The sequence below is a fragment of the Arvicanthis niloticus genome, chromosome 17 (genome assembly GCF_011762505.2).
Source record: "Arvicanthis niloticus isolate mArvNil1 chromosome 17, mArvNil1.pat.X, whole genome shotgun sequence".
NCBI classification, from domain to species: Eukaryota; Metazoa; Chordata; class Mammalia; order Rodentia; family Muridae; genus Arvicanthis; species Arvicanthis niloticus.
In genome coordinates, this window is record NC_047674.1 from 43,384,142 (window position 1) to 43,406,831 (window position 22,690).

Sequence of the window (22,690 nt, forward strand, 5' to 3'; positions counted from 1 at the left end):
AGCAAAAAGCAAGAAAATTAAGAAGTTCAGAGACAGCCCAGGCATGGTGACAGTTGCCTTTAATCCCAACACACAGGATACAGAGACAAGAGGATCTGTGAGTCTGAGGCCAGTCTGTTCTCCATAGCAAGTTCCAGGACATCCAGAGCTACATAGAGTTGTTGTCTAAAGTGGACAAAAGGAAAGTAAATAAATATGTTAAGAGCACAGAGAAGTCAAAGTATCCTAAGTTTAGTAGATACTTTAATTTTTATAGATACATTCTCAAATTATCTTGGGTTGAGCTATACATAATATGTATAATATTACATATACATAATATACATAATATGTAACATTGCTCTCAGGTTTATGATAGAAAAACAAAGAAATATATTTTTTAAATCTGCATTATAAAAATTTCAAACAAAATCTTACAAAGTAAACTGAGCATTTTCCTAACGTTCCATTTAAGAAGACATTTTCAGACACATATTGAGTGTGGTCATCAAAACTAGCAGATTTCATTTAGTGTGAATTCACTTATTGCTGAATCTCCAAAAATGCCATAAATGAGCCAAATAGAAGAGGCTGCCCATGCAAAGGAGAAATTTACACTCAGTATCTTACAGCCAGGAAATTGTTAAGAGTGTTTAGGTGCAGTAAACTCAGATTCTTTGGTATGTAACTGCTTCAGAGATAAACTTATCTAGTAAAAGTTAAAGGTTCCAAGATTACATAGTTTATTAGGCAATTTGGTATATTTTTTTTTTATTTTTTTATATTTTGGACAAAAAAGAAAGCCAGCAACAGCAAACACCAAAAACCAACAGAGATTGTTTCTTGCAAATTAGGAACAAGATTATCCTAGGTAGATGTAGCTTTTCTTTGCTGGCCAAAAACACAGTAGTGGCTGTTCCCACTGTAGAAGGTAACACTTGTATCTTTGCCTGTGCAGAATCATCTCTATTTGCACTATACTGTAGAAAACAATGTAGCATTTCTTCCAAACACATTTCTCATGCCCTTATAGACTAATAAGAGACTTACTGTGTTCCTATGATACTGAATATTAAGTTCATAGGAAAACACCCCGATATATTCATTCTCTTTCTCTCTTTCTTCTTTTCTCCCTCTCCCCTCTTTCTCTCTCTCCCTCTCTTCCTCTCTCTCTCTCTCTCTCTCTCTTTCTTTCTTTCTTTCTTTATTTCTTTTTTCTTTTTCTTTCTTTCTTTCTTTCTTTCTTTCTCTCTTTCTTTCTTTCTTTCTTTCTTTCTTTCTTTCTTTCTTTCTTTTCGTTAAATGCTAGGCTGCTCATAGTAACTTACGTCTATAATTCTAGTATTCAAGAGGCTGAGGCAGGATAATCCTTATAAGTTTGAGGCCAGTTTGGGAAGCATAGTGAGTTCCAGCCCACCGTGGGCTTCAGAGTGAGTACCTGTCTCAATTAAAAAAAAAAAATTCAATGACAATTAAGCTGTGATCTTACAGATTTTACACAGGCAAACTTCACAGCATGGCTCCTGGTTTTTCTCTCCATTCCTTTCTCTTTGAAACTTTCTCTCGCTCCTCACTTTTGGAACTCCCAGACTGGCCTAAGAAAGACTCAGCAAAACCAGGCTGTTACAACAGTCTTTTCAGATTAGACCATTGTCTTCTTAATCATTAAAATAAAATAGGGACTCAGAGATTACAGATGGGAAACTCGGATCTGACAAGTGTCTTGCTTACCTACTTTGCTGTACAGAGCTGAGCCATCTTAAAGCCCTGCTTGGATAAACCTGACAACTGCTTACCTCCAGCTGACTGAGTCTGTCTTCTTTTCCCTTGCCTTGCAGGAACATTTTCAGATGTGTCTGTGTTCCCAGAAAGCCAAGCAGCGAAGAGGGAGGCCCAGAAAGAAACTGGTATTTCCTCTCCTTCCTGCTTTGGTCTGCTTTTTTTTTTTTTTAAAAGTTCTGTTTGTTTCCAAAAAACCTCTTGGATGATTGTCCACGGAACAGTGCCCATTCAGAGGAGTCCCATGTGTCTTGTGTCTTCCCAAAGCTACCCCAGTCTTGCAAACATACAGTTATGACAAACACAGAGCTATCAGCATGTTGTTTTGCTTCATAGAATACATTGAAACATCACACTTTGGCCAGCAAATTAAAGCATCACTGCTTGCCCACTATCTCTGTCATATGAACTGAGATATTTAGATTATTAAAACTGCCTAGAGGAGGAAAACAGCCTCCTGAGTATCTAAAGGAATACACTTGAGCTATTAATTTTATTGCCTATTTGAATTTGGTAACGGTGTTGGTTAAAGGAAGTCTCATTTCCAACAGGCTTCCTACCCACACTGTATTCTTAACTTACTAGTTCTAATTCTAAATGCATGGATACTGTTGGGGACAGGTGTGTGATATATATATATATATATATATATATATATATATATATATATCACATGAAGTGATATGGTTTCATTAGTTTATCTTATACAGAATATATTGTATTTCATAATTTTAACCAAGTGTGACATGTTTCTACTGTGTATTTAAAACATTTCTGAATTGTATTGATTCAGAAATGTTAAACAAAATGTATTAAAAAGCTAACATTGATTTAGCAGGGGGAAAATATGATAAACACATAGTAATGCCACTGCACAGTTCAAAGCTTTATTAATAAATCCCCAGATTCATCCAGTATGGTGGTCCTGTTGAAAATAGGCAGCCTGCTCACTGAGGCGGTCAATAAGATGATTCTTTTGGATAAACTCATGCTTATAATTCAAGGTCTTAGCTTTCCTTGACCTACTAGCGTGTGGTTGCTTGTTCTTTTGGCCTCCAGCAAGGCTCCTTCTTACACAGTTTCCTGGCCTTGCATTTGCAGTCTGTGGTCCAGATGCTATTCAGTAGAGCTTCCAGTCTATGCTTTGATTAAACCTGTGGCTGCAAGTGAGGATGGATGTCTTATCTACTACCCCTAAGCCTCCCGTAGTGCCTCAGTGGCTCTGACCTGGCCTTCAAGACCTGCTTGTTCTGGTTGCTACCTGTTTTTCACTTTGCTTTTTGTTCCACCCCACTGGGGACTACTATTTATGGCAAATGGGCCTGCTTGTTAGTAGATACTGTGTGTGCTTTTACAGGTCTTTATTTTTAGGAAGCTTTTCCCTCCTCTGAATCCCTGCTATGTTCATCTGTGAATACTGTCCCCCCTTTTTACTTTGATGTGTTTGTCAATTATGTCTTCTCTGAACAGCGAAGTCTGTAATGATTCTTCCCTCTTTAGAAATTATAACTTCAATTTTTAAACCTCCAAATATGTATTATGTTATATTGAAATGGCATGTGAGCAAAGATTATACTGCCTACAGGATATCTGAGTCTGGTTTACTTTGAACCCCAAGTATTCTTAGCATAATTCCTTAAACCTAGTATTCAGTAAGTAATTATTGTTCAGTGAATGATAAATTTTTCCTCCTTGTTCCATAGTGCATGATATAATTAACATCTCTTGGGGTATATAGATGTTGGTGTTTATAATTTTTTTGTTTTAGTTAAGCACATAATGGGTGTATTTAAAAATCTAGATCTTGGGAGGCTATATTCAGAACCATATAATATTTTGTATAATCTAATATTTGACTCCAATTTAATCTTTTTTCCCCTTCACAATAACATTGTGTAGTTTTATCTTGGGTTCTTAAGAATTCTCACTGCTTAAAAATAAATAAAAAGAAAAGCAAAAACAAAGTGAAAAACAACTCACAATGAACTCTGGGATACATGTGGTTTCTTTTTATCAACATTTTAACAGTATCATGTGCAAGTGTAAACAACAATTGTTGCTTCCAAATCATAATGAAGTACTAAAAGGGTTAAATATGAGGCTTAACTGGAAATTGTGGTGTGCAGGAGCCTTTAAGAATACTACAAGAATCTTTAATTTCTTTCTTTATTTCTTCCTTGACCAAGTTATCATTGAGTAGAGCATTGTTCAGTTTCCACGTGTATGTGGGCTTTCCGTTGTTTTTGTCCATGTCAAAGATGAGTCTTAATCCATGGTGGTCTTATAGGGTACAAGGGATTATTTCAATCTTTTTGTATCTGTTGAGGCTTGTTTTGTGACCAATTATATGGTCTATTTTGGAGAAGGTACCATGAGGTACTGAGAAGAAGGTATATTCTTTTGTTTTAGGATGAAATGTTCTATAGATGTCAGTTAAGTCCAATTGGTTCAAAACTTTTGTTAGTTTCATTGTGTCTCGGTTTAGTTTCTGTTTCCATGATCTGTCCATAGCTAATCTGTCCAATAAACAAAAATAAAACTAAAAAAAAAAAAAGAAATAAAAAAAGAAAAAAATACTACAAGAAAATTTTAGTTTCACAGTTTCTACCATGGTCACTGCTCATTGTCCAAAGGGAAGGTATATTTATACTTGGCAATATAACATTTAATGTATAATCTTATGTTGGGTACAGAGCCATGGTAGAACCGTGGCTTAGCATGTGTGATGGTCTGGGTTTCATGCCCAAGACTGTGAAATCAATTTTAAACTATGGACTGGCAACTTCTTATATCCACAGGGATATGAGAAGTTAGTGTTACCACTTTTCTTGAGTGGTATCACAAATTTAGTTGCCCTGTACAGCTAATTCTGTGTCTAAACGTCTTCTCACTCTTCTTCTCAAAGTTGTGTCTGGATGTAGCTAAATCAGTGTCAGGAGATACAAGGATACGCCTTTGCTCCTGGATGCTCCTCTCATTTTCCTGCAAATCAGTTTGAGCATTTCAGACAGAGTAGCAAACTGCAGAATGAAAAAAAATTGCCAAAGGGGCTTAGCACATACATTCATCAACTTCAAGTCAAACTATTTTTTTTCTCCTTTAATATTTTAAATGTATTACCAGTAATTCTAGTGGAGACTTGCAACACAATAACATCTTCATTGTCCCCCTGGAGGGCATCTTTAATTGTTTTAAAAGGCAAAAACAATTGCATTCTTATAAATATATTCATTAAAATGTGCATAAATAGTTATTCAAGTAGAGCTATGTCAGCAGAAGCTGTAGCTGTTGACTTGTGCATCAGCGTTACTGGGGTAGAAGCAACAGTCTGATGTTGGCGCTTTAAATCTCCCAACACACGACTGCAGCAGAGTGGCTGCTTACAGTGAGTGGTATTTAAAGTTATGCTCTTAAATCTTTAAAAAATACACAAAAAAGTTTGTCTCATTCATTGTTTCCATATCTTAATGATATTCCTTACTTGATTTAAAAATTGAAAGGAGCAACGCAGCTGTTCTGAGCCTTCAGTGCCACAGCGAATTGACCTTTTCCGTGGATCAGCTCCTTTGTCTAGTCTGGATTTGTTTTTCCTTTACCTGTTTACATGCAACCAACTCCATGGATCCTCAGAGGCTTTACCTTTTTTATTTTTTTAATTCATTGTCTTAGTTTTCCTTGAGCTATTACCCCATCCTTTCCGAAACCATAGAGACTGCTTGGCTGGTTATCAGAAGTATTAAAAATGGTAAACAAGGCTGAAGAGAGATGCCTTGGCAGTTAAGAGCACTGCTGCTCTTACAAATGAGGAATGAATCTAAGACCTCACATGGCCACTTACAACTCTCTGTGACTCCAGTCCCAAGGGATCTGACGCCCTCTTCTGGCTTCTTTGAGCACCAAGCATACATGCCATACACAAACATTTATGCAGGCAAACATACACATAAAAGAATAAAATAAAAATTAAAACACAAAAAAAACAGCAGGCTGCTGATTATTTCTTTTAAAAGAACCTCAGACTCTATTGGAAAAATGTTTTTTTTTTAGTCACATGGGAATATGAAATAAAAGTTAAAGTACATTCAGGAATGGTGAATGGTGCTATGTTAGTGTAATCCCAGTACCATGGAAACAGAAGGATTGCAGGGGGAGGAGGAAGAGAAGGAGGAGGAGGAGAAAGGAGGAGGAGAAAGGAGGAAGAGGAGGAGGAAGAGGAGAAGAAAGAGGAGGAGAGAGGAGGAGGAGGAGAAAGGAGGAGGAGATGGAGAAGGGAGGAGGAGGATTAAAATAGTTCAAGTATAGAAAGTGTGAGAAAGATAATAAGGATACACTATTTTTTTTAAATGGGAAAGAGACTAACCTTAAAGTTTAGCAAAGATTTCCTTCCTTAAAGCAACAGTAAATCATTTGACAATCCTACAGCTTGGAAGTCAGACATGAAGGCAGCTGTAGCAGCATGCTCCAGTGAAGACTCGGGGAGACTATTCCACATCAGTTTTCTTGCTTCTGTTAGCCCCACCTTCCCCTTGCCTTGGAGATGTAGCTCTCAAACCCTCTGCTATCATCAAACCCTCTTCCTATGCATATTCACACCATCTTCATTCTGTACGTGTTGCCTCTGTGGCTAAATTTATCCCCCTGTTTAAAAGTCACAATGGATTAAAATCCACTCCAGCAATCTCAGTTTAACTTGATTAGCCTACAAAGACTGTGCTTTCAAGGAATATTCTATTTGGTACTGTGAGTTAGAATTCCAGCATCTCTCTCTCTCTCTCTCTCTCTCTCTCTCTCTCTCTCTCGTCCCAATACAATGTATAGGGACAAGTCATAAAGAAGACCAAGCCCAAAATGGTTAGTTCCAGTTAAAAAAAAAAAAAACAGCAGGGCAAGAGTAAAACCCACTCCTCAATTATCTCACTAAAACAGAAAGCCTGTACGAGTATATATTTATAAACTCCCACTAGTCATGGTAGAGGGAATATCGATTCCCTTACTTCATAACTGTTCTAAACTTCAGGCAAACCGTCTTCAGTAGGTAGAGAAAGCTGTGAGACAAAGACCTGCAAAGTGGTAGGAACTGGAATGTTTGGGCCACATTGAGTTTAAAGGAAGGAAATATGGCAAGGATGAAAGCAGCATCCATGATAATACCTCCAATAGTCTGTCAGTAAGGCAGCGTGTAACCCAGTGCCGAAGAAACACAAAGCAAGTTAGAAACCAAGGGCAGACTTGATCTGGAGAGATGGTTCAGGAGTTAAGAGTAATTTGCTGCTCCTGGAGAGGTAGAGTCCAGCACTAAGGGTCACATAGGGACCCGAGACCACAGCTCTTTTTCAGCCTTCATCGGCCTGTGCACATGTGTACATGCAGATACACACAAACACAAAGAGAGATGGAAAAGAAGGGCAGGTATTAATCAGACCTGCGCTTTGGAAGAGGATCAGGAACATATGACTGTGGTCATCACGTAAGCTGAGCAAGGAAGCAGTAAGGACCATGATCTGTAAAAGATTGGGTGAGCTTTGCATATGGAGACAAAAGAGGATGCCTTCCAACTTTAGAGTGTCTGTAGGAGAAAAGAAGTTCCTTTGGTCTGAGTGAAAAGAATCTGTATTTTTAATGTATACTTTTATAACTCAGCCACTGATTGTTTTTCATATGCCCCCTCCATATCCATTTTTATTGGCCTTATTTGTAAAAACCAAAATCAGGATGAGTTTCTCGTAAGTGCTGTATCAAATACTGAAGAACAAAATTTTGTTTTCGCAGAGACTCTAATCATTTATGTAGAAATGAATAAAGATGTACATACTTCAAAAGATGTGGTTTTCCAAACATGAAAAGAATCTGTATTTTTAATGTATACTTTTATAACTCAGCCACTGATTGTTTTTCATATGCCCCCTCCATATCCATTTTTATTGGCCTTATTTGTAAAAACCAAAATCAGGATGAGTTTCTCGTAAGTGCTGTATCAAATACTGAAGAACAAAATTTTGTTTTCGCAGAGACTCTAATCATTTATGTAGAAATGAATAAAGATGTACATACTTCAAAAGATGTGGTTTTCCAAACATGGTCTCATTTTGAGATTGGACATTTTGAAAGGACAGGCTTGAAATAGGGCTTGGTTTGTGCCATCAGAGTGAAATTACAGTGACCTTAAAGAATAAGCAAGAGACAAGGCCCATGAAAGATTGCATGAGAGGAAATACCACATCAACATTTGCTTGATGGAAGAGCCAAGAAGATGAAGAATGTCCTGAGAAGACAGTGTCCAGAGAAGACTTTGCAAAGGACAAAACAAACAGATAGGTCAAGGACTTGGAGGAAATTCAAGATGGCACACTAGTATCTCTAGTGGCAACAGACACAGTGACCAGGAGAGTTAAAACTCAAGTCCTGTCATGTACAGGTTTTCATGTTATTTTCATGAGCTTCGGGGCTTAGTATTGGAGCTGAAAAGGGATGAGATTTAGAGGTTTCATAACGGTGTGTTTGCACTTTACGTCTGAGAGGGTGATGCATTCAAAATGACCAGAAGGTATGGGTTAACACATGAATGCATGTGTGTGTACACACACACAAAGTGAAAACAAAGTCAAGAGATAAGGAGTGAGTGAGGTTATAGAGAAGAGGAGAGGATGAGGAGGGAAGGGAGCAAAATGAAGCAGAAGAGAGAGGGACAGATAGGAAGGAAATGGAAGGAGGCAGAAAGAAGAAAGAAGAGAGAAATGAAGAACGTGATAAAGATGGACCAGTGGAAGAAAGGATGAAAGGACTAAGGGAGGAAGGGAACCAAGGTGTATGGTGGAGAGGTAGATGGATGCAAGGAAGGAAGGAATCAGAACTGGTCTATATGAAAGCAAAGAAGTATTTGGTAAGAAGCTGTAAATGGAAGATGATGAGAAACAAAGTTGTTGAACATTTTTTTCTCTAGATGATAAATTATATACATGTATGTGTGCATATACATATAAATATATATGCATACACATATATGGGTGTGTTTAAGGCAGAATGTGCTCTGCCGTCTATTGTATAAATACAGGTATGAAGTTTTGTTAAAATAATGACTTTGGTTGATGGGAAATGTTTAGACACTCTTGTTTGCACTAGCAAATTTCCTTCATAGACACCTGTTTGAGGCAGTGTAAGGTTGATGGTTTATGTCATTCAATACTGCAATCACGCCTATAAAATTATGCTACTTTTTGTATGTAGGTGAGAACACTGTTATGAAGATATCTATTTCAGACCCTGTTTAAAATACCCATTTATATTGCTAGCTGGTAAGATTGTCTATTACCAACTATTGTTTTTTTATAAAGTATTTTCTAGTGAATGACCCAGGATTATCCTCTACATGTCAGGTGGACTAGAAAAGGCCAGGCCTCACCACCAACCTGAACCTGAGAATGGCTTTGTGGTGCTGAATGAGTGTCAAACACATCTGCATCCAAGATGACCACTGAGTTGTCAGAAGGAATACGTTTTATGAAATGTTGCATCATCATATCCACAGACATTTGATTACTACCACTTGAACAATATTAGCATTGCCTAATTTTACAGATTTTAGAATGGCTACTCCAGCTTGTTTCTTAGGACCATTTGCTTGAAAAAATTGTTTTCCAGCCTTTTACTCTAAGGTAGAGTCTGTCTTTGCACTGAGGTGGGTTTCTTGTATGCAGCAAATGCTGGGTCCTGTTAATGTATCCAGTCCATTAGCCTATGTCTTTTAATTGGGGAACTGAGTCCATTGATGTTAAGAGATATTAAGGAACAGTGATTGTTTTCTCCTGTTATTTTTGTTATTAGAGGTGAAGTTATCTTTGTGTGGCTATCTTCTTTTGGATTTGTTGGAAGAGGGTTACTTTCTTGCTCTTTCTAGGGTATAATTTCCCTCCTTGTATTGGAGCTTTCCTGCTATTGTCCTTTTTAATGCTGGGTTTGTGGAAAGATATTGTGTAAATTTGGTTTTGTCATGGAATATCTTGATTTCTCCATCTATGGTAATTGAGAGTTTTGCTGGGTATAGTAGCCTGGGCTGGCATTTGTGTTCTCTTAGGGTCTGTATGACATCTGTCCAGCATCTTCTAGCTTTTATAGTACCTGGTGAGAAGTCTGGTGTAATTCTGACAGGTCTGCCTTTATATGTTACTTGGCCTTTCTCCCTTACTGCATTTAATATTCTTTCTTTGTTTTGTGCACTTGGTGTTTTGATTATTATGTGACAGGAGGTATTTCTTTTCTGGTCTACTCTATTTGGCGTTGTATAGGCTTCTTGTATGTTTATCGGAATCTCTTTCTTTAGATTAGGGAAGTTTTCTTCTATAATTTTGTTGAAGATATTTATTGGCCCTTTTAGTTGGGAATCTTCACTCTCATCTATACCTGTTATCCTTAGATTTGGTCTTCTCATTTTGTCCTGGATTTTCTGGATATTTTGTGTTAAGAACTTTTTGCATTTTGCATTTTCTTTGACAGTTGTGTTGATATTTTCTATGGTATCTTCTGCACCTGAAATTCTCTCTTCTATCTCTTGTATTCTGTTGGTGATGCTTGTGTCTATGACTCCTGATTTCTTTCCTAGGTTTTCTATCTCCAGTGTAGTCTCCCTTTGTGATTTCTTGATTGTTTCTACTTCCATTTTTATGTCCTGGATGGTTTTGTTCAATTCCTTCACCTGTTTGGTTGTGTTCTCGTGTAATTCTTTAAGGGATTTTTGTGTTTCCTCTTTAAGGGCTTCTACCTGTTTACCTGTGTTCTCCTCAAATTCTTTGAGAGTGTTATTTATGTCCTTCTTAAAGTCCTCTATCATCATCATTAGAAGTGATTTTAAATCTGAATCTTGTTTTCCTGGTGATATGGGGAATTCAGGACTTTCTAGTGTGGGAGAACTAGGTTCTAATGATTCCAAGTACCCTGGGTTACTGATGCTTATGTTCTTGCATTTGCCTTTTGCCATCTGTATCTCCTTAGTGCTACCTGCCCTGTCCCTGACTGGAGCCTGCCTTTCCTATTATCCTGGTTGTATCAGAACTTTGTGGGGTAGGTGTAACTACTGGGGTAAGCATTGGGGCCCCAAATCTGCTCAGTGCTCAAGAGCAGACAGGATGCTGCCCAGGTTAGAGCTGTGGGAGCTCCGTTACCTCTGGGTTCTTAGAGATTGGGGGCAGAGCTGCTGCCCAAGATCTGCTCAGTGCTCTGGCCAAGACCGGAAGGAACCAGTGCTCTGGGCTGGGAGTGACTTTTTGGGTCCTTGTGCATCCTAGTTACTCCCTGTTAGGGGTGAACGTTGTTGTCTGCTTACCTAAGATACTGCCTGAGTTAGAGTTCCTGAGAGCCCCACTTCCTCTGGGTTTTGTGTGATTGGGGGCAGAGCTGCCATCTTGGATCTGTTCCTCTTCTTTAAACCAATAAAGTCTAATGTGTGTTGTCCGTCCACTTAGGTGTGAGACCTGCTCTGGAGTGTAGTCAACCACTATGAGGCACACTGACTCTCCCCCTCTTAGCAGCTATCAAACACCAATGGCTTTTCAACTAGGGGTGTGTCTACCTCCCACCCTTTCTACTGGAATTTTGTCTGATCTGAACTTGCATAATCTTGTACAGGCCATCATGACTGCTCTCAGTTTCTTCCTGCAACTTCCTTGGTGTCTGGAAAACATTGTTTTCTTAATGTTATCCACCACCTTGATCTCTTAGGATCACTCTGCTCCCTCTTACACAATGATCACTGAGTCTCAGGAATAGGAAGGTTGACATAGATGGCCCATGCAGAGCTGGGTACTCCACCATCTCTCTTTCTCTGCACAGTGACTAATTAAGGGTCTCTGTTTAAATCATCACATACTGCAAGAAGAAGCTTCTCTGATGACAGTTGAGAGGCTGTCTGAGCTATGGGTCAAAGCGTTTTTGCCTTTTCTTGTTTTTTCAGAGAGAGAGAGAGAGAGAGAGAGAGAGAGAGAGAGAGAGAGAGAGAGAGAGGGCAGAGTTCCAAGCACACACAGAAAAAATAGTAATAAAATAGTGTCACATATTTACAGACAGTTTATTCAATGTACTTTTCCAGGAACTTAACCTTTATAATTTCAATTAGTGTTCTTGGTACCCTTAGGAGGAGGATTGGGCTCTTTTTGTATCTTTGCATATGGCATGCAGAGAGGTTATGATGCTCATTTGACCACAAGGGATAAATGACAGAACCTACATTACTGTTCAGGTTATCAGAGTCAAGAAATTATGCTTCTAACCAGACATAGGTATTTATAGTTGTTGGTAAATAAATGCTTGCTAAGTAGAAATCAGAATTGATGCTCACAAGGAAACAACAGACTGAACAGCTGCTGAGGGGTTCTGGTGCTGATATTGATAATCCTTCTGGATTCACATTGTGCTGGATATAATCCAGTCTTATGTAGAGGAGCAAGAAATCATTTTATTTTTAGACCAGCTATGCAGATGTTGGTGTAAACCATGGAGAGACTCAGGTTACCTTAAGTATGTAGATAGTCCTATACCTTGAGATATCTGGGTGTCGTTGAGATATATAGAAGTATGATAAATGATTCATTATCTTATTGCATATTTATTGACTGCCTTGTTCTTTTTGAATCTGCAGTTATCCAAGATAACAGTATATGGTTTCTTTCATTAGTTTCATCACTTTCCAGGTATCATCTTGGCTTGGTATATACTGTATATACTGTGGCTTGATAGAGTTATTGGTAGCATTTCAGTGGCTATAAAGTCAGAATCAATCCCCTTCCCTAGATTATATTCAATACTATGCTTAAATCTCAGTCTGTACCTAAGATTGTCTTGACATGTATTTTCAGTCCCTTCTGGTACTAAGTGTACACACACATATGTATGTGTGTATATACATACATATACATATTCCATCTGCTAACTCATATGTGAGTAAAACTACTTTTAATAAAGAGTTTAGGTCCTTGTTTATTTGATTGTTGTTTCTTTTATTATTATCATCCTCTATACTCCAAAACAGAAAGAAACAAATCATTCTGTTTTCTAGTCTTGTTTTCTCTTTTGTAATGAAAGATAAAAATGTTAAATAAAATTTAGATAGAATTGCTTTGCCATGGCTGCTTGCTTGAGGTCCCAGTTGTCACAGATAGTTGCCTACTAAACATCTCCATTTAGAAATCCAGTAGGCATCGCAAATCTAATATGTTCCCCACACCCCTCTTGAATTTTCTTCAAGTACATTCCCCGTTTTACTTTCTAGTATCTAAAATTTATTTACCCTGATGCTGAGCTCCCAATTTTAGGAGTCATTCTTCTATTTTTTTTCTATTCATATTTTCCATTCAGTAAGTAAGTAAACCCAGTGAGTTCTATTTTTAATAAATCCCAAATATGAACACATAGGTTTTGTTTTATGTTTTCCTGGCTTTCAGCCTGTTTTAAGCACATTCACCTAGGACATTCCTCTTTGGTTTCAGTGACCTGACTTTTGACCCAGATTGATTTTTTTTCCTCCTGTCAACAACAGCCAGAGGTGTACTGCTTATCTTTCCCTCCTGAATTCCTTTAATTAGACACTCTGCTTAAGTCCTGTCTCAGCAGTAACGACGTCTGTGTAACTTAGCACAAGTGATGCTCTCTACAGTACTAGCCCTACAGTGTGTTTTATGTGTGTTACGAATGCTGAGGCTACTCATCTGGCCCTGTATAGAAACCTATCACATTCATCTTGAACTTGCCAAAGATACAGCATAACCTTAGACTTACTTTCCTCTAGCTTGGGGATTTTCCCTGTAGATATTTCTATGCTTTACTGCCTACTCTGTTTGCTTCTCTAGTAAAATTAATTTGCTTATGTAAGGGTGAAAGTCAGTTTAAAAAAATACTTTATCTATAAAAGCCCTCCTACATACCCAGTGGTGCTGCAACCTCATTCTTTGCAACTACAGCTTTTATTGTTTGTTATGCAATGTGTTTATAGTTTATATACTCTTCCCTGACCTATAATGTATATCCTTAAATTTAAGAATTTTGCTACATTCAACATGGTATCCCTGGTGTCTACAGTCATTCCTGGTACATGGTACATTTTAGACATAGTTTAACAAAATGGGAATTGATGGATTTACAACCTGACATACAACCTCAGTGTCCTGAATTCTCATACTGTTAAACGTTGCCACCACATCAATTGTGTACATTTGAAAATCAGCACTTATGATCAGATATATTGATACAGATTAAAATATATATTCAAGCTATGTGCATATTCTTCAAAACATCTATTAGGACATTTCATGGCTGAGGGAAATGAAAACTCAGAAAGATTGCCTGGCCATACAAAATCAAAATGTCATCAAGAAGCTGAGATGACCCAAATTATTCTCAATAATTACCACTGCTGCCAGGAAACAATGAGGTGCTTTACATAGGCTTACACCCCTCAAAAAGGAAAATGGTTGATCTGGCTGATGCCACTGCTCAGAATGTGACACTTCTTAGATTATATATATTCATGCTTAGAAAAACTTTAAAAAAAAAAAAGGCTAGAGAGGCCAGAAGACTATTTTTTGAACTATGATATCTGAGGTGGTTTGAAAAGGTTTGGTCCCTTTAGAGTCATGTGTTTGGCTCACAGAGCCTGGCAATGTTTGGACGGGTGTCCTTGTTTGAGTAGGTGTGACCTTGCTGGAGGAAGTGTGTCACTGTGGGAGTGGGCTTTGATATTTCCTGTGCTCAGATTCTGCCCAGTATGGAATGAGAGCCTTTTTCTGGCTCCCTGCAAAAGCCAGTCTCCTCCTGGCTGCCTTTGGATCAAAATGTAGAATTCTTGGCTCTTCCAGTTCATGTCTGCCTGGAAACTGCCATGTTTCCCGCCATGATAATAATGTCCTGAAACTATGAAACTTTAAGCTAACCCAAATTAAATGTTTATATATAAGAGTTGTCTTGGTCATGATGTCTATTCACAGCAGTAAAACCATAAGACAGCATCTAAAATTTTAGAACCAGACATAATTTAACATTTAGTGATATTTTACTGTATTCTACTTGCTTCTGTCATTATTGAAAAGACTCTTCCCTCAGTTCTCTCTTCATTTGAGATTTTAGCTTTATAGATTAATTTTTCCATTTACAGCCATGGGTGGTGACTCTACAAGCCAATCAAAAATAATTTTGCTACCCCAAATTCAACATGTTTAAACATGAGAAAAAACAATCCTTCCTTTATTCTTAGCCACTAATTGTAGACCTGTTCAGTTGTCCTTGGAGACAGAAAACTGTTTCAGGAAAGCCAGTCGATGGTAGTAACTTTGAGAGAAGCAAAGAGATCAGAAAATCAAATGCAAGAAAAATAGTTAGAGGGGATGAGAAGACAGGCAGGCGGTGTTCAGAATTACAGAGGTATCATCAATATGAATGGGAGCAGAATGGGCCTGTGATAGATTTGGGAGGTACCATGAACCTATTATAGTATTCCAAAGAGCCTTAGCTGAAGCAAGCAGAAGATGACGAAAGTTCAGAAGTAGTAATGGCTAAAAGAAAGAGCGGTGGACATAACACAGGACCATGAAGTGTTTGGGAGTAGTGCAATTAGTGGAGTTCAATGAAGGGTATCCATGGGCCTAAAGGCTAGGGAAGCAAATGTAATATCGACATGTCTCAGAAGCCTGGATTCAATACTGCACTGAGTTATGGGGAAAACGTGAAGCTGGCTTTCCCTGTTCCTGCTTCTGATTTTCTTCTTCTAAGACCTGGCTGTTCCTAATGGTACTGTGAAGGAAATACTTGGAATAGGTGCAGCTTTTTTTGGTGACATTATAAAGGGGGAAGGCAGGTGGATATCCTAAGAGTCACTTATCTTGGATACTCTCTGGCCAGTTTTTCCAGTTGAGTTCTTGTCTACAGTTTGTAGGGACCAACCAAAGCAAGCCGGTAAGAAAGATCAAGTTAAAGTCCCCGAGGACACTGTCACTCTGCAGGTTAGTGCTGTGGTGAAGACAATAGGAAACATACCTATCAACCTTTCTCACACTTGTTTTATCTTATTTTTTTTCTAAAATAAACCTTTGTTATGAAAGTACACACATTAACATAGCCTAATCCTATAATCTACACATTGCAGCTCAAAATTGTCATTCTCTCTGATGCTCAGGATAGATGACTTCCTCATTTTCACAGTATTTTAAACATGGCACCAACTATATGACTTTTAGTGTTTAGAAGAGTCAACTGAAGCCTAGAGTTGAAATCTTAATTCTTAGATCAGAAGAGTCAGGATCTAAACATTTTCACTTCTGCTTTTGAGTCTCTGTTGATTTAGTTTAGTTTCGTGTGTGTGTGTGTTAGAATGAGACAGGGATGCAGATACATATATAGAATACTAAGGATTACTTCATTCTATACTGATACACTTTTTAAAAAAATCATTGATTGTGAATGACATGGTATTAGCCCTAAGGTTTACTAAGGGAAAGATAATTAAAAATGTATTTTAACTCAATATTATTCCATGGAAAAGTTCATTAGGGCAAGTTCTCAGTCCTTAATTTTAAAGCAGTGAAGGCATCCTTTGAAAGAAATGTAGAAAATTTTCTTCCCCAAAATATCCATTTTGAGAACTCATGCCATAGGTAAGAAACATCCAAAAGATCAACCTTTCTTGGACACCTGAACCACTGAACTAGTTTTTGGGGATCAATACTCGACATTTACTTTTAAAACATTTCTCAGTCAGATTGTGAAGGACTGAGGAAGGGGTGGGTTTCACAGTGCACGCCAGGGACATCTGACAGACTTTGCAGCCCCGGTAATGAATTAGAGGCAGCCCATTGTGGCTCCAGGGCTGGATCCTGCCCACTCTCTAATTTTTGCAGCTTGTGAAGCATAGATGACTTTTATATTTTGAAATGATTGAGGAAAATCAAAAGGCGGACAATGCTTTTTAACATGGAGTTACATGCAGTTCAGAATTCAGTGTTCCCAAAGGAGTTTATTAGGACAGGACTGTCCTCCTTTGCTTTCTGCTAAAGTGGCTGCTCTCCCATGACAATGGCAGATAATCAAGAGGCAGACATGATGCCATGTGCGCATCATGAAATGTTTATGTGATCACCTTTAAGAGGAAAAGTTTCTGTGTCCCTGTAATAAACAAATGTTCACAATATTTTACAACGCAGCATTGCTAAGATATTCACATTCATCATAAACAGTCCTGTCCTGTCAGGGGAGAGCATATCCAGATCCAGCAGGACAGGACGTGACAGGTAAAATACTAAAAATATGCTGATCCAAATAAGATAATCATGAATGATGATGAATCTAATTTTTTGAAATCTGAAAAAAAATGACATAAAGGATTTAGTGGATATGAAGTTCAATTATATATCAATTGTATAATCATGACTTTCCAAAAGTATTCTGAAACAGAGTTATAAACAGAAGCATAGTATATAAATGTGGAATAGTGGGAATGCACCTTAATAATTTATTCCGGTTCAGGGTGTCCTACTTTCATAATGGAATAGCTATCTGAAGCATTTTTTAGAGCGACTATCAGGATGGTAAAGGGATATGAAATCAAGCCAAATGACAAATGACTTAGCCTGAAGGCAAAGAAGATTTGGAGGGGAAACAGCAGAGAAGAGTTTTCAACTATTTGGATGACTATCGCGTGGACAAAGAATTCAGTTTATTCTAAATGAGCCAAAAGGTGAAAGCCATTTATAGCAATTGAAAACACAGGAACACTAGAACCAATACAAAATATGCCCACAGTAATTACTGTAAATAGTACAATCATGTGCCTTAAAAGATATCCCTCTAACTTTCAGGGAGCCATCTGAAGATCATAATGAAACTTTCATCAGGGTGTTGCTGTTGTAAAAACATCTCTCTCACTGTAACGTATATCTGAGACTAATTTCGAAACATTGTGCACATGTTTTTATAATCACTCAGCATCAGCCATTTGCAGAGCACTTCTTTCAGTCTAACCGGGAAGGATGTGAAGGAGACCCTTTCGGGGGAGGGACAAAGAACGGAAGTTTGTGCATGATATATCAATGTATCAGACACCAGGGTACATGGCATACAAACTCAAATTCCATGATCATGGAGAAGATGGTGTTTGTGTTTGTGCAAAGATATTTTGAACTAAATGGAGCTTAAAAGAATGGCTTAAATTTGAATAGGCAGAGATAAGGCCAAGGGGGGTCTAAATAAGGGGAGCAGTGTGAGCAAGTAGCAGGAGAGCAGACACTAGATGTGAATGATGGAGAGGAAAAAAAATACTGTTACAAATGTCTCTTCATCCATTATTTATGTAGCACTGAAGTAACATCTACTGTCAGAAAGCCACAACTGGAAGCAAGGTAAAAGGGGTTACAGAGATGAAGAACAGGATCCCTGCCCTGAAGGAACTCCTTGTCCCCCAGTGGGAAAATCAGTGACGTCATCCTCCTAAGGTACCTCAATTTCTGAGCAATTCCTCAGAACATGAATTACTGGAAATTTCATGGCCGATCCTCATTCCATTCAAAGGGTTACCAATACTCATTCAAACAAATACTGGCCATACGCGTTGTTCTTCCGTTGTATAAAATAGACAGAAGCACTCACACTGTTCAGGCGAGAAGCCAAACACATTTTTGTTTTTGTTGTTGTTATCCTTACTGCTTGTTCTCTTTAAGAAATGTAAGGCAGTAGTTGCACTTTGAACACTTAAAGAAGGCAGCATGAAGATGGAAATATCTTTTTGGGCATTCAAAAGGGTATTCAAGAGCCCCACGTGTGAAGAAAATACCATGAAATATTTCGTGGTGCCTCTTTAAACCCGGGCTGCTTTCTACACTTGCGTTTATATTTTCGTCAGCCATTCCAGTGTCTGTTTGTTTTGTTCCTGTGTTTTAGCACCTGCATAATTTAGACTGGAAATCTCATCCTTTGTATCCCAGCTCTTGTCACTCTAAATGTCTCTTGTTGTGTGAATCAGTATTGGTTCTTCATACAAATAAAATGCAAATCATATCTTTGCCAGAGCTAAGCACTTATCTCCACGAAATCAGAACAAATACTTGAAGGTTAAAGCTGAGATTCATTGCTAGCAGAATAAAGAGAAAAACACTGAATGCAACATGAATTTTCTACTGAGATGAATTCAAATTACAAGCCAAAAAAAACCTCATAGAGATAAAAATACATCTCATGCCAAGTGATGGATTTTGAACTGCAAACCACATATCAGACATGGTTCTTAACCATTTCTTTTTTCCTGTGAAATTTAAAACCAGAGCATCCGATTGCTTCTCACTATTAAAAAAAAAAAATTCCCATATTTAATTTCACCAAGAAAGCATGTTGACTCTGGTGTCCAGATCAAATGGCTGTCTGAAAGGGATGTCTTTCCGTATCAATCACACAGAACCCACTATTGTGCTAGGCAGGAAGTGGCCTTAGTGTATTCAGCTCTGTTTCTTTGGTGCACTTGACTTCTCTGAACTATACTCTCCTCTTTTGTTAACTCTATGAATCTATGAATATTGCTGTGCTCACAAAGTTGCTTTGATTCATAAAATAAAACACGTGCTCCATATTTTTCTTCAAGTATTTGTCTTAGTTAGGGTTTTTATTGCTGTTTCAAAACACCATGACCAAAAAAACAAGTTAGGGAAGAAAAGGCTTATTCGACTGAATTGATTTCCAGGTCATATCATGTCTTTGGAAGAGGTCAGGACAGGAACTCAAGTAGGGCTGGAACCTTGAGGCAGGAGCTGATGCAGAGGCCATAGAGGGATGCTACTTACTGCCTTGCTCGTGACTTGCTCAGTCTGCTTTCTTATAGAACCCAGAACTACCAGCCCAGGGATGGCATCACCCACCATGGGCTGGGCTCTCAGGCACTGATCACTAATTGAGAAATTATCTCACAGCTGGATCTCATAAGGGCATTTTTTCAGCTGAGGCTCCTTCCTCTCTGATGACTCTAGCTTGTGTCAAGTTGACACAAAACCAGCCAGTGAAGTGTTACTCTCTTTTGTATCTCCAGTAGCTTAAAAATGACTTCATATCATAAATATTTCAAAACATTCTACCATGAGGTTTATTCTTTTAGACTAGCAAGACATTTAAAATATCCACAGAAAAAGGGGGGAGGGAAGTAACCCAGGAGATGAAGACATTTTCCCCACAAGAATGAAAGAAATTAGCAATGATTTGAAAAAAAAATCTACGTTGATTTTGCTTACTTTTAAAAGTTATGATGCCAGTAAGATATATTTTTATAGTTATTTATATGTGATCCTTTTGAGTGTATGACCTGTTTGTTCATTCATTATTTAATAAGTACTCCCAAGGGAACGGATCTGCTAACATTGTGACTTGAGATTTTGGTATACAAATGTGTTGTGTTGTGTCGCACTCATACCTATCCTGGGGTGCAGGTCACAGGACGAACATACCTGTTAGATATGGCACTAAACCTTTTAATAGCTTTTTTTTTCATTTAAATCTACAGTAATACTGATATTACCCTACCCCCATTTGACATATTAGGAGAGTGAGGGCATTAGTGCAGGCATCCTAACAAATTAGCATCCATTTCCTGGTTCGGGTATCTCCCAGAATCTGAGGTCAAAATTAGAAGAACAAGGAGACCATCAACTCTGTTCCCTGGTGAGAAATAGTTCTATTTGTATCTTGCAGATAGCTGACTGCCTTCTTATGCTTTCATATAGTAGAGAAACAGAATCCTGGTTTATCTTCTCTATTACAAGATACCCATCACCAACGTAGGGAAGATTCGGTAACCCTGATTACTACCCAAATTCTCTGCCTCCAAGCACCATAACATTGGAGATTAAGGCTTCAGCATATAGCTTTTGGGAGGGACAAACATAATAGTCCATAACATCAGAGTTTAACGAGTTAGAATAACTCGCTTAATGTTGCAGAACTAATACGTGTTAGAGCTAAAGTATGCTCCAGAGACATGCTATCATAATTCTTTTCATTGGTGCAATGGCTAAAAATATCATCCATTGGAAATTCCTTTTTACCACAAGCACTCTTTCAAAGAATCTGTAGCTCCTACCCACCCTGGTCTCCTTAACTGTTAGTCTGTTCCCCCACACAACAGATGGATTTAAAAAAAAAAAAAAAAAAAAAAGCTCCACACCTCATCATTTCAACTTGTCACTCAAAACCCTGTGGTGAGCTTTCAACTCACTTAAGAGAAAATTAAAAAATCTCTATGGCTCTCAGGTCTTCCTGACATCATTTGTCTGTGACCTCATCTTCATCCTCACCTACTCTTTCTGCATTTCCTCAAGCTTTATTCTGCCCAGGTTTTGACCTCACTCCTCTGTCGGACAGGAATCTTATTCCCAAGGCGGACCAAAGAACACTTATTCCTGATCTTTGGGATTTCACCATGTACTAAAGCACTCCCCCATTTTCTTATTCCTATGGCCTTGCCTCCCTCTCTCAATGACTGGCTTCCATTTACTTCTTCCTGTCTCATCACCCTGAGAGCTACTGTATCCTTCTGTCTGTTGCATATCCTTCCTTTAAACATGTCTTAGCACTTGCCAATCAGAGTTGAGTACAACTCTTCCTAGGAACGGAGAATTCCATTTCTGTTTATGTAACCACTTGGCATGTTCTAGATGCTCAGTCATTATTTATTCAATTTATGAATTAATAAGTGATGGCTCTAAGTGGCCTAGCTTTATTCCTCTTGTAAAAATAGAGGAACATGCTGTAGAGGTGCCAAGAGGTTTCACAGTGTGAGATGCAAACCTGTGACTCCACATCAGGTCTTCTACTTTAATGGGGGTATTTCCCTATCCGGTTTTATAGGAAGAATCCACATTCTTCTAAAAACAGAAGATGGAAAAGGAATCTAAGTGGCAGTTTGTACACCAGTGTTTTCTATGTTCCTAAGAGGGAATAATTATTATTCTCAGTTTATAGAAGACAGAGATAAATCCCAGGGAGAATAAATGTCTTTTTTTTTTTTTTTCATGATACCCACCCAACTGCTGACAGGCTCTGTTAAAATCTTGCCTTTTGTTTGGTGGGAATGTCCTTCTGCAAGGTATGGTGACCACAGAGCTTTGAAGCAACACTACTCCCCTGGGCAGCCATCCTGGAATGTAAGGGAAAGGATGCCATCATTTAGGTGATAACAGAGTTACACAGAATTTTCAAAAGACACTCTCACCTTGCCTTGTGCCTTTGGCAGTCTGTTTATTATGAAGGCATTCAAAGCTAAAGCCACCCTCAGAAACCTGTGTTTTGAAGGATATCTGCTTATGAAAGCTATCCTAATTCATGCACCCTCCTCTAGAGCTGAGGGCATTTCTAAATGAAGCCCGGAATCTGATCAGTCGGTGATGCTCAGATGGTACAGTTAGAGCAGCCTTTAAAATGTCTTCACACAGATAACCCAGAAAGGTAAGCAGCAGGTTGCGAGCAGTGACCAATCAGAGGTGCTCCCAGCCGGGCTATTTAAATTATTTTTAGGCAGGAGCCATACTGAACACACCAGGGTCTAGATGTGAGTAATTAATATGAAATGTTGTCTCTCTCTGTACATGGAGTTACACAGAGCCTGCTTTTCTTCTCTCTTTCTTCCTACTCCCAGTGCCTGGTACTACATCTCTCATCCCTATCACAAACCTACCTTTTATCATGAAAAGATTTTCTTGCTAAGCTGGCAAGACTGCTTACAGAGCTGGCAAGGCTGGTTTCACAGAGCTACCAGTAGCTGAAGCAGTGATGCCCAGCACTCACTATGTAGGGCCCTGCCAGTCTCTGATGCCACTGTCTGAGACCTGAGCTCCCCTAATAAGATGTAGCAAGCATTTGTTCAGACGCACCTGCATTTCTATAAGCAAGAGAATTGAGACAGACTGCTATCCCAGGCTTTCTTGAA

General features: G+C 38.4%; 1 protein-coding gene across 37 annotated transcripts in view; it reads left to right on the plus strand.

Annotated features, from left to right (window-relative positions):
* Rims1 (regulating synaptic membrane exocytosis 1) overlaps positions 1-22,690 on the plus strand; it is a 468,064-nt gene that overhangs the window by 171,730 nt on the left and 273,644 nt on the right. For 28 of the 37 annotated variants that reach the window (XM_076915149.1, XM_076915147.1, XM_076915179.1 and 25 more), the window contains one exon: positions 1,818-1,886. The exons of the other annotated variants lie outside the window; for them this stretch is intronic. In XM_076915149.1, coding sequence (XP_076771264.1) covers positions 1,818-1,886 — 69 coding nt within the window. The remainder of the gene's footprint in view (positions 1-1,817; positions 1,887-22,690) is intronic. 37 annotated transcript variants of the gene reach the window in all.